This window comes from Arachis hypogaea, chromosome 15 (genome assembly GCF_003086295.3).
Source record: "Arachis hypogaea cultivar Tifrunner chromosome 15, arahy.Tifrunner.gnm2.J5K5, whole genome shotgun sequence".
NCBI lineage: Eukaryota > Viridiplantae > Streptophyta > Magnoliopsida > Fabales > Fabaceae > Arachis > Arachis hypogaea.
Window position 1 is genome coordinate 144,887,648 of NC_092050.1, and position 17,559 is coordinate 144,905,206.

Sequence of the window (17,559 nt, forward strand, 5' to 3'; positions counted from 1 at the left end):
GTTTTAGGATCCAATTAGCTTGCAGAAAACATTTACTCTTGCTTATGTGAAGCTTGGTAAGGTGAGGATAGCGTAACTCTATTTTAATTTCACTGAATTTGAACTTTGAGTATTAAATTGGGTATATATATATATATATTATAAATGTGTATTAGGTTGTGAATAAATAATTGGAGCTTAAAATTGTGAATACTGGAACTTGGAGGAAGCTGATTAGTTGAGGTTTTGAGGGCTGTGTTCTTTTTAGAAAAATTGTCTTAGCCAAGGTATGGTTTAGGTTTCTTGCATTTAATATATAATATTCTGTGAAAACTTAGGCTAGATGACCATAGGATAAGTTGGAAAGCAGGTGTATGTTTAATGTTTAGTAATTTGTTGATGAATATATTTAGTGGATGTTTATTGGATAATTAGTGATTGATTATGGATGGTGATTCTTGTTATGTTGATTTGGAAAGAATTATGGTTGAGTGTTGTTATTGATGATTATATTTGGTTGATGGTTGTTGGATAATTAGTGATTGATTATGGTGGTGATTGTTATTATGTTAATTTAGAAAGAATCATGGTTGAGTGTTGTTGCTGGAAAATTGTGCTGGGATTGATATGTTGATAGTGAATAGAATGGAAACTTTGGATGTGAATAAGGTTTAATGAGTTTGCAAAATGTTGGTTTTGGGCTGAACTTCGGCGGGCTATAACTCGGCTTCCGGAACCCCAAATTGATTTCAACTTGTTTTAAAAAAAAATTGGATTCGTGAAGTTTATGCCATTCGAAGAACGGAAGAAAAACGATTTAAGATGATTGAGTTATGCCCGTTGGAAGATTGAATCTATAAACTATGCTTATAACAGATTTTGCAGCTTTGCTTCCTCAACCCTGCTTCTGCAACTTTGTTACTACATCTGCCTTATTTTTTTAAAGAACGTACGCCCACGCGTACGCGTGGCCCACGCGTACACGTGAGTGGATTTTTGGCGATGCGTAGGGGACAAGTCCCATGCATGCGCGTAAGGAGCAAATGAGCATGTCCACGCGTACACGTGATCCACGCGCACGCGTGACATGAAGTTTATAGCCACGCGTACGCGTGACAAAGGGACGTGCGCACGAGCTGCAGTTTTACATTCCCACGCGCACGCGTGAGCCACGCGTACGCGTGGACCCTATTTCAGCAAACTTGATTTTTTAACGTTTTAAACGGTGTTTCAAACTTCTAAACCTCTATTTTCATTTGTTTAGTCAGGAATAGTAGTATTGCACTTGATAATCAGATGAAGTTAGGAAATATGGATGACTTGGAGGTGAAGTAAAACTGAGAAGTGATGAATTGATTATGAAATATTATGGATGATCATGTATGATACTTGACTTGATAATAAAATGAATGATTATATATGAAACTTGGCTTGAATGATTTAATGATCTGAGATACGAGGTTCCCTGGATAAAGTGTCGTGACTTGCCATCACGTGTACCAGGTTGAAAACTCAATACTCTGTTGACCCTACAACGTAAGGGTGACCGGGCACATATAAATTCCCGGGAATGCTTACCCCCATTGAGCAATATTGATTATTTGAGAAAAATCTATGCATAGACTCTTGGGGATGCATGTCGAGGGATAGTCTAAGGTTTTCGGACTTGTCGGGTTGGTTGGATAACCGACAAATGAGCCTCATCATCCATAGGACAAGCATGCATTATATGCATTCTACTTGAATTACTTGTTGTGCATTAACTGGGAGTGCCTAAGTGTATTTGCTATGCTAAATGTATATTTGTTACCTGCAGTATTTATGATCTTCTTGTGCTTGCCTTTATCTGTTTATTTGTTTGTGAAATGCATGATGGAGTTGGAGGTATAGAGGAATGGCAATATGGGACTTAGATTTAAGGTTAAGTTAAGTCAGGTTTAGATATTCTTAGAAAACCACCTTTTATGGCTTCTGTTTAATACTTTAAGCTTTATAATCTGAGTGTCGGCGTTCTAGGATTGCCTCTGGCATTCCCAGGACCTTATATATTATGTATGTGGCACCTTTACCATACTGAGAATCTCCGGTTCTCACTCCATACTATGTTGTTGTTTTTCAGATGTAGGTCGAGAGGCATCTCATTAGGCGTCTGGATACCTGAAGCGAAGTGGTTACTGGGTTATTTTGTTGTATAGTGATGTATATATATATACTTAGCTTTCTCTATGCATGACTTATTCTTTTTGATCCTCTTAGAGGTTTATGGAGAGGCAAGATTTTGTTTATGTACATTTGGGTTTTGGATATGTATGTATATATGTGTAAATATTCTTCGGCCAGTCTTGACTTCGCAGGCTGAGTTAGGAGCTTGTTATTTTGTATCTTTGGCACTCTATTCCTACTTTTGCAATCTTATGTTTGATGGTTATAGCTTTCTTAGTACACAAGTTAACTCGTTTCGTAAGTGTTGCGCTTTTATTTCGCGATTTTTGTTTCCTCTATTCTTCAAGGCACCTAGTATATTATAATTCTTCTGCTATTATATATATACATTTTATTTTAGAGGTCGTAATACCACACCACCTCTGTTTTACGACTTAAGCGTAAAGCTCAGTGTGGTAGGGTGTTACAATATACGTATTGATATTTATACAAAAATTATATTTAATATATTTTTAAAATTCATTAAATTTTAATTTTTTAAGAATTATTTAATATATGTATGGTTCTTCTTCTCATGTTTTTCTATTATTTTTATCATCTGATTTATCTTGTTATTCTATACTAGATTGGACAGCATTTGAAATACTAAGTTGATTTTCTTTCTCCAACTTTATTTTCTCATTGTCAATATCTACTTTACCTACTTCTTGACATTATGATTTGTATCTACCTTATTAACTTTTTAAATTTTGTTTCTGAGCTTACCATAAATACCATTATAGCAGCCTCATAAAAAAAGAGACATTTTTGCTGGCCATAATCTTAGAAAAACTTACCTTTTTTATACGCCATAATCTATAACATTTTCACCCTTCATGCATATCTTTCTTATCTCATATTTAAAGCTTATGAGAATGATTTTGTTATATAAGGAATAGAATAACACAAAATAAATTTTGATGCATTATTCTCTTATTAAGGAATGAATTATTTCATAAATTCTTTTGACATTTTGGTAAATAAGTAAAAAATATATTTGTTTCCTTCTTTAGCGTCCATGCGTATCTACAATTCAGAGAATAGAGAAATACATTTAAAAAAGTTACCAAGTAACAAAAGAAAAAAGATACGCATTTATTAAAATAATATTCATTCATTAATATTACCAAATTTAAAAAATGCATTAGATATTAACTTTATTAAGTGATAAATCCACGCATTAAAAGGGTGTCTACATATATATATATATATATATATATATATGTGTGTGTGTGTGTGTGTGTGTGTGTGTGTCGTGTTTTATACTCAAGAGTGAGTGAAAACAATCAACAATGCCGCCAAAAAAAGAGATTGATGGTCGTACTTATGAAGTCCACTCCATTCGCCGTAAGAGAATCCATCGGGTATATGCATATTTCTTTCATCTTATTACAATATTCTGATTGATATATATAGAACATCGAATAAGTTATACGAAAAAATAAAAAATTATTTATCATTTAACTATCATTAAGAATATATATTCGATGTTCATAGGAAAAAATTGGCTATATACTGTTGTAAAAAAGTTTAATTATACTATTATAGCAGATTTACTTATTCTATTATTGAATGTTTGATTATTCTAAAAGTTCATTATTTTGTGAAAAATACGTAAAATAACATATATTTGTATGTATGAGATTACTGATTAAGGGTTTTTTTGGCTGATTTTAATTTTGTCTTCATTGAATATTGTTTTACAGAAAAATAGTATGTGTGACTGATTGGAGACTTTGTCACCTCATTAAAAATAATGAATTTGATGAATATGGATACAGTTTTAGATTCTATTGTTTTAATTTATTATATGTTAATATATTATTCTTCATCATTGTGGTGTATGTTATTGTTATCTATTGGTTTATCATGATCAAATTCTAATCAAAATCTTTGAATATGGGAATGTCATATACAGGGTAAGCCACAGTACATGCTCAAATGGTTAGTGCTTATGATTATTATTAATGCTCTTTTCTTCTATTTTATTATATTTATATTGTTATTGTTTATTGCTTTTGATGACTCACATTATCAAATGGATATTTCAATTATGTATGTGGTGAAATATAAATAGGACAGGATGGAAGGACGTATCAAACACTTGGGAGACTCAGGAGAGCCTCCACCATATGCGTGATTATGTTAATGACTTTGATGCCAGGTATGGTGAAAAGAGAATCCAGTATATATCAAATATATTTCAATTCACTGTGATTTAAAAAACATTAATTGAATAATTATTTAATGATTTTTTACTATTATTTTTACGTGAAAATATATCTTCAAGTGAGTAGTCATATTTAATTAAAAAACTTTGAATGAGTTTTTGTGTTCTTAAAGAATAAAATCAAGAATTCGTGAGAATCTCATGAAGAGGAACAAGCATCACACCACTCCTTCACAGGCATCGTCACGTCCTTTTATTGCGAATCCAACTCCTCTTTTTTCTGAGTCAGAAGAGGAGTCATCAGAAGAGGAGGAGGACGAAGACGAGGACGAGGAAGAGGAGAAGGAAGAGAAAGAAGAAAAAGCTAAGGATCATAAAGAAGACTCTGATTATGATGTGAATGTTAAAGTTCCCCCCGGTGTTAGACGACCAATTGCAAGGTACTCCCTTCATTCCATCGAGTTTTTATCTGTGTCAATATTTTAACAACACTATTCACTAGTAAAAAGATATTATGAAATCCTACATGGAATGAATCCACGTTCAATTTTGTTTTCAAATAATATATAGCATAAGTTTTGATATTTTGAGAATTTTATTTCTGCAAATTGATCATAATAAGTAAATCATATCTATAAGTCTAAAAGTTTATAAGGTATAATTTGTAGTCATTTATACGCTTGTGTTAATAACAAAGCAATATCTATGACTAGTCAAAGATCTTTAATTTTTCATTTCTATTGGTAGAAGCTTGATTAATTTAAAATTCTTAGAAGTAGTGATGACTTCAACTGAAATTTGGTTTAATTTAACATTGCTTTTCTTGAATCAAATTCGTAGAATTAACTATTTTGAGCATTTTTTTAATTTGTAAAATAGTTAAATTTTCAAAAATTTTGTGAAGATATCTGCAATTTGTTCTTGAGTCGGACAATATGTAGTAATAACAAAGTAAATGCTCCATCGAAGTTTGTGTACTCTTAATGAAACTAAACTATATTGCTTCATTAAAAATCATTAAAATTATACAAAACATTTATTAAATTTGCTATGATTAGTGTTGATAAGTATGACTAATAATTATTTCTTGGAAACAAAAATGTGAAGAACTTGCAAGAATGTGAAGAACAAGAGTCACGAACCTTCAAGTGTTGATAATCCTGTCCGTGTGTCTTCTGAGGAAGAAGATTCTGGAAAAGAAGATTGTAATGTCAATATTGTCCCTACTCCTCTTCGAACCCCGAATCATAGACCATCACATGATAATGGCAAGCAAGACGATGCTCAACCAGATCCTGAAGTGCATATTCTTGCCAATCCTCAAATTGTCCTTTTTGCTGATCCAATTTAAGAAGGAGGAGGAGATGTTAGTGTGGATTTGATGCAGGCTTTGAATAATAATTACCAATGCAAACTTATATTATTGGTGATGTTTATTACTTTGTTTTGTTTGATGGGAATAAATTATAGTAGTTGTGGAATGATTTAGTAGTTCTTGGTATGAAATGAATAATTAAACATTTTATTCCATGTTTTGGACATGGATTGGAGATGATTATAATAAATTGTTCGTATCTCTTATGAATTTCCTAGCATATTTAATTTTTGTGTATTACCACTGTTTTGTTTCGTGATTCTTAGATGGAAAAGAAAAAACAAAATATAGAATTTGTGTAGTTTAGTGTTTTTGAGTGATTCTTGTTAGAAAAACAAAGTAATTAACAAGACATAATAATCATAGAAAAATTAAAAATGCATGCCAAGGCTATTGTGACAGAATTACATATACTGTCATTTTATCTTATCTATTTTTTATTATTTTTTAATAGGTTGATTGAGTGTCTGGGGAACAAAAAGTTGTGTATAGTTGCTATCCACATCTATGTCTATGTCTATGATAAATATGAATACCGTGACCAATATTTACTATTTATTTAGTGAGATACAAAATTTGAAATAACATTATACAAAATACATGTATCTATTGTATTATCAGAGATTAAACATGAGACATAATGTTTTATTATGATTTTGTTGCTTTAACCTAGTTGGATTGGTCTAGTAGTTAGGTCACTACTCTGGTTAAGCAAGATTTGGGGGATGGAATACTGCTTTATGCATGCAGCAACGTATTGGTTAGCAACAAATCCTTAAATGGATTTTCGATCCGCAACAGATTAATGCTTGGTCTGCTGGGTTAGGAGATACCGTGGAAAACCAAAAAATAATTTTGTTGCTTCGAAATAAAACAAGCAACAAAAGCTAAACTCATGGTATCACATCACATGACACAATACTTTATAGAGTCTATTACACTTATATTAAAACAGAGACAAAGTATTCATCAATACTTTCACTCTCACATAACACTCACCTATAACCCAAAATTTATCATCTCCTTAACAAGACAAAACTCACCGATCAAAAAAGGTCAACTTATCAATATCAAGTCTTTAACAGATTTAGATGCAAGTTATACAAATAAAATTAATTTATACATTATACACCTCATTCAAGACCCAACTCGGCTTAAAACAAATTTACCAATCATAATATGCAGTATAGTTATGGTTGACTATTTTAGGGCTTCTTCAATAATGAAATGTCATGAAAGATATCTAGTAATATATATATTAAATTAGAAACTAATTAATAACGTACACTAGTAGCATGTAAATAATAAAAGATCCTCTGCTACAATAATCATGCCATGAATATTTGACTACAAAAGTGATACTATATTTCCAAGAGTAGTGATCAAATTTCTAACCACATAATTAATAAAAGAGGTGAATCATTAACATGCTAAAAAAACTTATCTATGATTATACTAATCAGCAGGGGAAAATGAATCATCAGTGCTAGAAGTTGTACAAGATTCCACTTTGGTTTGAGTTGGGGAAAAATTGAAAGGCTTAGGAGGACTTTGCAACAGATCAATGCTTCCTTTAAGCATTTCAATGACCCTACTCATTGGAGGTTGAGGATATTCCCTGAAGAAAGAAGAGGGTGTTTTCTTTATTTTTTATTTTTTTAATTTGATTTAACTATGATTAATCATATATAGTTAATAATATATAAGTATTGATATTTATACAAAAATTATATTTAATATATTTTAAAATATATTAAATTTTATATTTTTAGAATTATTTAATATATGTATGGTTCTTCTTCTCTTGTTTTTCTATTATTTTTATCATATGACTTATCTTGTTGTTCTATATTAGATTGGACAGTATTTGAAATACTAAGTTGATTTTCTTTTTCCGACTTTATCTTCTCATTGTCAATATATAGTTTACCTACTTCTAGACATTAGGATTTGTATCTACCTGATTAACTTTTTAAATTTTGTTTCTGAGCTTACCATTACTGCAGCCTTATCAAAAGAAACATTTGTGCTGACAATAATCTTAGAAAAACCTACCTTTTTTATACGCCATAATCTATAACCTTTTCACCCTTCATGCATATCTTTCTAATCATATATTTAAACCTTATGAGAATGATTTTGTTATATACGAAACAGAATAACACAAAAATAAATTTCGACGCATTTTTCTCTTATTAAGGGATGAATTATTTGATAAATTCTTTTGACGTTTTTGTAAATAAGTAAAAAATATATATTTTTCCTTATTTAGTGTCTATGCATATCTACAGTTCAGAGGATAGAGAAATACATTTAAAAAATTGCCAAGTAACAAAAGAGAAAAGATACACATTTATTAAAATACTATTTATATATAAATATTACCAAATTTTAAAAAATGCATTAGATGTTAACTTTATTAAGTTCTAAATCCACGCATTAAAAAGGTCTCTCTCTCTCTCTCTCTCTCTCTCTCTCTCTCTCTCTCTCTCTCTCTCTCTCTCTCTCTCTCTCTCTCTCTCTCTCTCTCTCTATATATATATATATATATATATATATATATATATATATATTATTGGTGAGTGGTATTTTACTCAGGAGTGAGTGAAAACAATCAACAATGCCGCCAAAAAAAGAGATTGATTATCGCACTTATGAAGTCCACTCCATTCGCCGTAAGAGAATCCATCGGGTATATGCATATTCCTTTCATCTTATTTCAATATTCCGATTGAGTATATATATATATATAAGGAAAATCAAATAATTTATATGAAAATATAAAAAATTAGTTATCACAATTAACTATCATTAAGAATATATATTCGATGTTCATAGGAAAAAATTGGCTATATACTGTTGTAAAAAAGTTTAATTATACTATCTTAACAGATTTACGTATTTTATTATTGAATGTTTGATTATTCTAAAAGTTAATTATTTTATGAAAAATACGTAAAATAACATAAATTTGTATGTATGAGATTACTGATTAAGGTTCTTTATGGCTGATTTTAATTGTGTTCATTGAATATTTTTTTTACAGAAAAATAGTATTTGTGATTGATTGGAGACTATTTCACCTTATTAAGAATAATGAATCTGATGAATATGCATACAGTTTTGGATTCTACTATTTTAATGTATTATATGTTAATATATTATTTTTCATCACTATGGTGTATGTTATTGTTATCCAATGGTTTATCATGATCAAATTCTAATCAAAATCTTTGAATATGGGAATGTCATATACAGGGTAAGCCACAATACATGCTCAAATGGTTAGTGCTTATGATTATTTTTAATGCTCTTTTCTTCGATTTTATTAAGTGATATTGTTATTGTTTATTGCTTTTGATGACTAACATTATCAAATGGATATTTCAATTATGTATGTGGTAAAATATAAATAGGGCAGGATGGAAGGACGTATCAAACACTTGGGAGACTCAGGAGAGCCTCCATCATATGCGTGATTACGTTAATGACTTTGATGCCAGGTATGGTGAAAAAGGAATCCAGTATATATCAAATATATTTCAATTCACTGTGATTTAAGCAATGTTAATTGAGTAATTTTTCAAAGATTTTTGACTATTACTTTTAGGTGAAGATATCTTCGTGTGAATAATCATACTTAATTAAATAATTATAAATGAGTTTTTGTGTTCTTAAAGAATAAAATCAAGAATTCCTGAGAATCTCAAGAAGATGAACAAGCATCACAACACTCCTTCACAGAAATCGTCATCACGTCCTTTTATTGCAAATCTATCTCCTCTTTTTTCTGACTCAGAAGAGGAGTCATCAGAAGAAGAGGAGGACGAGGAAGAGGAAGAGGAGAATGAAGAAAAAGAAGAAAAACTAAGGATGATAAAGAAGACTCTGATTATGATGTGAATGTTAAAGTTCCCCCCGGTGTAAGACGACCAATTGCAAGGTACTTCCTTTATTCCATCGAGTTTTTATCTGTGTCATTATTCTAGAAACACTATCCACAAGTAAAAGGATATTATGAAATCCTACATGCAATGAATCCACGTTCAATTTTATTTTTAAATAATATATAGCATAAGTTTTGATATTTTGAGAATTTTATTTCTGCAAATTGGTCATAATAAGTAAATCATATCTCTAAGTGAAAAACTTTATAAGTTATAATTGGTAGTAATTTATACGCTTGTGTAAATAACTAAGCAATATCTATGACTAGTTCAAGATTTTTAATTTTTAATTTCTATTTATAGAAGCTTTGATTAATTTAAAATTCTTAGAAGTAGTGATGACTTCAACTGAAATTTGATTTAATTTAACACTGTCTCTCTTGAATCAAATTCGTAGAATTAAGTATTTTGAGCATTTTTTTTATTTGTAAAATAGTTAAATTTTAAAAAATTTTGTCAAGATATCTGCAATTTGTTCTTGAGTTGGACAATAAGAAGCAATAACAAAGTAAATGCTCCATCAAAGTTTGTGTACTCTTTATGAAACTAAACTATGTTGCTTCATTGAAAAATCATTAAAATTATACAAAACATGTATTAAATTTGCCATGATGAGTGTTGATAAGTATGACTAATAATTATTTCTTGGAAAAAAATGTGAAAAACTTGCAAGAATGTGAAGAACAAGAATCATGAACCTTCAAGTGTTGATAATCATGTGCGTGTGTCTTCTGAGGAAGAAGATTCTGAGAAAGAAAATTGTAATGTCAATATTGCCCCTACTCCTCTTTAAACCCCGAATTGTAGACCATCACATGATGATGGCAAGCAAGACAATGCTCAATCAGATCCTGAAGAGCATATTCTTGCCAATCCTCAAATTATCCTTTTTGCTGATCCAATTTAAGGAGGAGGAGATGTTAGTGTGGATTTGATGCAGGCTTTGATAATAATTACCAACTCAAACTTATATTATTGGTGATGTTTATTACTTTGTTTGTTTGATGGGAATAAATTATAGTAGTTGTGGAATGATTTAGTAGTTCTTGGTATAAAATGAATAATTAAACATTTTATTCATGTTTTGGACATGGATTGGAGATGATTATAATAACTTGTTCGTATCTCTTATGAATTTTCTTGCGTATTTAATTTTTGTGCATTACCACTGTTTTGCTTGGCGATTCTTAGATGGAAAAGAAAAAAAAACATAGAATTTGTGTTGTTTAGTGTTTCTGAGTGAAACTTGTTAGAAAAACAAAGTAACAAGACATAATAATCATAGACAAATTAAAAATGCATACCAAGGCTATTGTGACAGAATTACATATACTGTCATTTTATCTTATCTATTTTTTATTTTTTTTAATAGGTTGATTGAGTGTCCAGGGAACAAAAAAGTTGTGTATAGTTACTGTCCGCATCTACGTCTATGTCTATGATAGATATGAATACCTTGAAAAATATTTACTATTTATTTAGTGAGATACAAAATTTGAAAGAACATTATACAAAATACATGTATCTAATGTATTATCAGAGATTAAACATGAGACATAAAGTTTTATTATAATTTTGTTGCTTCAACCTAGTTGGATTGGTCTAGTATTTAGCTCACTACTCCACTTAAGCAACTGTCGGGGGGATGGAATCCTACCTTGTGCATGCAGCAACGTATTGGCCAACAACAAATCCTTAAATAGACTTTCGATCCGCGACGAATTATTCTTTAGTCTGCTGGGTTGGGAGATACCGTGGAAAACTAAAAAAATAATTTTGTTGGTTCAAAATAAAACAAGCAACAAAAGCTAAACTCATGGTTTCACATCACATGACACATTACTTTATAGAGTCTATCACTACTCTTGTATTAAAACAGAGACAAACTATTCATCAATACTGCCACTCTTAGATAACACTCAGCTATAAACCAAAACTTATCACCTCCGTAACAAGACAAAACTCACCGATCAAAAAAGGTCAACTCATCAACAAGTCTTTAACAGATATAGATGCAAGATATACAAAAAAAATTAATTTAAACATTATACACCTTTTTCAGGATCTAACTCGGCTTAAAACAAATTTTCCAATCCATAATATGCACTATAGTTGTGGTTGACTATTTCAGGGCTTCTTCAATGAAATGTCATAAAAGATATCTAGTAATATATATTAAATTAGAAACTAATTAATAACGTACAGTAGTAGCATGTAAATAACAAAAGATCCTCTGCTACAATAATCATGCCATGAATATTTGACCACAAAAGTGAAACTATATTTCTAAGAGTAGTGATCAAATTTCTGACCACACAATTAATAAAAGAGGTGAATTATTAACATGCTAAAAAAACTTATCTATATTTATACTAATCAGCAGGGGAAAATGAATCATTAGTGGTAGAAGTTGTGCAAGATTCCACTTTGGTTTGAGTTGGGGAAAAATTGAAAGGCTTAGGAGGACTTTGCAATAGATCAATGCTTCCTTTAAGCATTTCAATGGCCCTACTCATTGGAGGTTGAGGATATTCTGTGAAGAAAGAAGAGGATGTTTTCTTTATTTTTTATTTTTTATTAATTTGATTTAACTATGATTAATCATATATAGTTAATAATATATATGTATTGATATTTATACAAAAATTATATTTAATATATTTTTAAAATATATTAAATTTTATTTCTTTTTAGAATTATTTAATATATGTATGATTTTTCATCTCTTGTTTTTCTATTATTTTTATCATCTGACTTATCTTGTTGTTCTATATTAGATTGGACAGTATTTGAAATACTAAGTTGATTTTCTTTTTCCGACTTTATCTTCTCATTGTCAATATCTAGTTTACCTACTTCTAGACATTATGATTTGTATCTACCTGATTAACTTTTTAAATTTTGTTTCTGAGCTTACCATTACTGCAGCCTTATCAAAAGAAACATTTTTGCTGGCAATAATCTTAAAAAAACCTACATTTTCTATACGCCATAATCTATAACCGTTTCACCCTTCATGCATATCTATCTAATCATATATTTAAAGCTTATGAGAATAATTTTGTTATATATGGAACAGAATAAAAGAGAAATAAATTCCGATGTGTTTTTCTCTTATTAAAGGATGAATTATTTGATAAATTCTTTTGACATTTTTTTAAATAAGTAAAAAATATATATGTTTCCTTATTAAGCGTCCATGCATATCTACAATTCAGAGGATAGAGAAATACATTTAAAAAAATTGCCATGTAACAAAAGAGAAAAGATACACATTTATTAAAATACTACTTATATATAAATATTACCAAATTTAAAAAATGCATTAGATGTTAACTTTATTAAGTTCTAAATCCATGCATTAAAAGGGTGTCTATATATATATTATTGGTGAGTGGTATTTTACTCAAGAATGAGTGAAAACAATCAACAATGCCGCCAAAAAAAGAGATTGATGACCGCACTTATGAAGTCCACTCCATTCGCCGTAAGAGAATCCATCGGGTATATTCATATTCCTTTCATCTTATTTCAATATTCCAATTGATATATATAATCAAATAAGTTATATGAAAATATAAAAAATTAGCTATCACATTTAACTATCATTAAGAATATATATTCGATGTTCATAGAAAAAAATTGGCTACATACTGTTGTAAAAAAGTTTAATTATAATATCATAACAGATTTACGTATTTTATTATTGAATGTTTGATTATTCTAAAAGTTATTTATTTTGTGAAAATTTACCTAAATAACATATATTTGTATGTATGAGATTACTGATTAAGGTTTTTTTGGCTGATTTTAATTTTGTGTTCATTGAATATTTTTTTACAGAAAAATAGTATTTGTGATTGATTGGAAACTATTTCACCTTATTAAGAATAATGAATCTGATGAATATACATATAGTTTCGGATTCTATTATTTTAATGTATTATATGTTAATATATTATTCTGCATCACTATGGTGTATGTTATTGTTATCCATTGGTTTATCATGATCAAATTCTAATCAAAATCTTTGAATATGGGAATGTCATATACAGGGTAAGCCACAGTACATGCTCAAATGGTTAGTGCTTATGATTATTTTTAAAGCTCTTTTCTTCGATTTTATTAACTAATATTGTTATTGTTTATTGCTTTTGATGACTAACATTATCAAATGGATATTTCAATTATGTATGTGGTGAAATATAAATAAGGCAGGATGGAAGGACGTATCAAACACTTGGGAGACTCAGGAGAGCCTCCATCATATGCGTGATTACGTTAATGACTTTGATGCCAGGTATGGTGAAAAAGGAATCCAGTATATATAAAATATATTTCAATTCACTGTGATTTAAGCAATGTTAATTGAGTAATTATTTAAAGGTTTTTGACTATTATTTTTAGCTGAAGATATCTTCGTGTGAATAATCATATTTAATGAAATAATAATTATAAATGAGTTTTGTGTTCTTGAAGAATAAAATCAAGAATTCGTGAGAATCTCAAGAAGTGGAACAAGCAACACAACACTCCTTCACAGAAATCGTCATCACGTCCTTTTATTGCAAATCCATCTCCTCTTTTTTCTGACTCAGAAGAGGAGGAGGACGATGAAGACGAAGAGGAAGAGGAGAAGGAAGAGAAAAAAGAAAAAACTACGGATGATAAAGAAGACTCTGATTATGATGTGAATGTTAAAGTCACCCCTAGTGTTAGACGACCAATTGCAAGGTACTCCCTTTGTAACAACCCAACCTTCAGTACGTCATGATCATACCAAAAGTAAAGCGTTATTAACCTGTTTTCCTTATTAACTATTTAATATTGAGCCTTTACTTCGAACTCGCATTTCAATCTTTAATAAAATGCTAGAAAGTTGTTTATAATTCATTAAAAATCATATACCAAACATCACCAAATAATAATAATTACATAATTACTAATAATAATAAATCTTATACAAGTAAATCAAAATAAAACTCAGATACAATACATATCCCTCTGTATAAAATAAGAATCTTAAGCAACAAGCGAGGGAACTCTATGAAGGTAACACAACGCATAGATAAAGTCAATAATCGCCCGCAGCTTCAAACTGAGTCTTCGAACCTATCACTGAAAGGGTGGAAGATTTTGGGGTGAGAACAAACCACACGTTCTCAGTAGGGGAGGGAATACCATCAAAACATTGAAATACTTGCAAATAGAATTAGTTTCATCGTAAAGCAGTTTATCCTCGAAATAACCTTTTAAAAAAAGTTTGGTACAAAGCTTATTTTGAAAGGTGTTTAAAGAAATCCCTTTAATTTATAAATCAATAAAATGAATAGTTTAAAGAAGCAAAAAGGATCAAAGACATGCCTAGTGACTTCCTATCCAACTTACCTCGCTCACTCCTATCCAAATAATACGTACATTAAGATACTCAGGCAACACCTAGTCCACCTGCTTTAACTTTCATTACCACAAACAAAAACAATCCTCATTACATCTCCTCCAAAAAGGTTCTCTCAGATAAACATACACATACAGGACAAACAAGGAAATCACAGATAAGATTCAGGTACAGCAAGTAAAACAAGTAGCAAATAGACATGGCTAAGCAATTAGGCAAACCAAAACAAGTTCAAACCCAAGCAAAGCATACAAATGCATATGATGCATGCCTGTCCTATGGCTGATGAGGCTCATCTGTCGGTTATCCAGTCAACCCGACAAGTCTGAATTGTCCTTAGACTGTCTCCCGACGTGCATCCCCAAGAGTCTATGCATAGCTTTTTTCTCAAATAATCAATGTTGCTCAATGGGGGTAACAATCCCGGGAATTTATATAGTGCCCGGTCACACTTACGTCGTAGGGTCAACAGAGTATCGAGTCTCAACCTGGTACACGTAGTGGTAAGCCACGGTACTTTACCCAGGGAAACTTGTATCTCAGATAATTCAAATAAATAAGCCATATGAATATTTCAATCATAATTCATCAAGATCCACATCATTCTCAACCTTGTTTCATTCATCACAAATCTTGTCATTAATATCATAACCAATTTCATCAACCTCAATCATCATCCCACAACACTATAATTAACCAGAATCATCATCAGATCTCAAACAACCTAATTGTCACTAAATTCCACCTTAATTTCAAGGACAACCCTCAAACAACTCACTAAATTCACCTCCAACTCAATACCACACATTCTCCATCATATTTCTTAAATTAACTTTCTTCCTCTTAACCGTTATATTCAGTTTCATTAAAAAGAACTATAAACTCACTCTCTTACTCCCAATCCCTTAATCTTATACCCAGTTTACTATTTTAAAGCATTCTACTAGTTAATCAAATCTCGCTTCATTGCTAAAAGAAATCAAATGAATTTAAAACCACAAATTAACCAAATCATAAGAATTCAATTCTCTTTAATAATCTTTAAAAAATATTCAAAAATACTTCTTTTATTAAAGTTACTTGAATCAGAATCATCTACCAAGTCACAACCAAAACTTCTTCAAAATTCTTAGAAAATTTTCGACAGCACCTCCCCTAAAAACTAGAATATGCCACCCATTACGGGTCCCCTCTTTTCAATCCTCAACACAATAAAAATCAGCCTTTCAGTTTAACAATTCCAAATCCATTATTCAAGACCATTTATTATCAATTTCTATTTAAAATCCAAAATCAGCGCATTCAATCATTTTTACCATAGATTCGGAAAATCAACCAATAACCAACAAATCTAACCTTTCAATTACAACAGAAAATCATTTTCAACACAGACATCCATCTATTTGCATTAACTTACTAAGCTTGTCAGTTATTCAAAGCCCAGAATATTTTTTATTTAAAATAAACCCCTACCTCAATTTAGTTGAACCCACGTAGATTAAACGTGACAATTCCCTTTCCTTTTCATTTCATGGCAGCAGCGGCAACAAATCCACGACGGTAATGGTAGTTACAGCAGAATAGAGAATCCAAATTGAATAGGTATCGAAAGTGAACACAGCCCTGAGAATTTCAAAATAGGGCATATACTAGAATTAAATCAAAACAAGCGTGGTAATGACAATAAAATGTGCAAATGGAACGTAATCAAGGAGAAGAGCAAACCAGAATTGAAATAGCAACATCAAACTCATCAACAGCAGCTCTAACAGTTTCCTGATGGCCTCAACACCACCATAATGGTCCTAACAACAAACAGGAAAACAGAGTAGTAGTACTAAACAGAGACATAGGTTCCCTTAGCTGGAACAGGAGAAAGACAGAGGAACAGGATGGAACCAAGACAAGGATTAAAGCTTACAGTCTCAACAATGGAGGAATTGGGACCGAATCAACCACTTCCATGACAGCTCTGGGAACACAGCAACAATTTTGATCCCAATTGACAGTAGTGGCGGCAGTGGCTAGGGTTCCGACCGGCGGTAGGACTTGGCGGTGGCTCGGCAGGAGCGGTGCAATGGAGCTGCCACGAAGCCCCCTGCTCTCTCTCCTATACGCGTTTCCTTTCCCTCGGCTCAAACCGGCGACAGATTCAACCCTATCGACAACGGCAAAGGCTCGCGCCGAGGACGACAACGGCGAGGCTCGAGGCACGATGGTGACTTCGCACAGCCCGGCGGCGGGACGCAGCTCCGACACCCCTCGCGAGCACGCTCTCTCTTTCTCCACCGCGGACCTTCTATCCCTCCGACACATCTCTCTTCATCCGTGGCGGCACAGCCGTGCTGACGCAACGGCGCTAGCTCGGCGAGGCTTCCCTTTCTCCACGCTAGCTTTCTCTCCCCTCTGTTCGACTTTCTCAGCAACAATCGGTAGAGCGCGGTGACAGGGATGGCGGGTTGACCAGCACTAGCACACCCCCTTCCTC

The 17,559-nt window shown here is 31.4% G+C and overlaps 1 protein-coding gene across 1 annotated transcript in view; it reads right to left on the minus strand.

The window, feature by feature from the left end:
- LOC112749150 (formin-like protein 5) overlaps positions 1–2,994 on the minus strand; it is a 32,371-nt gene extending 29,377 nt beyond the window's left edge. The window contains exon 1 of the mRNA XM_072218254.1: positions 2,979–2,994. Coding sequence (XP_072074355.1) covers positions 2,979–2,994 — 16 coding nt within the window. The remainder of the gene's footprint in view (positions 1–2,978) is intronic.
- Positions 2,995–17,559: the final 14,565 nt, after the last annotated feature.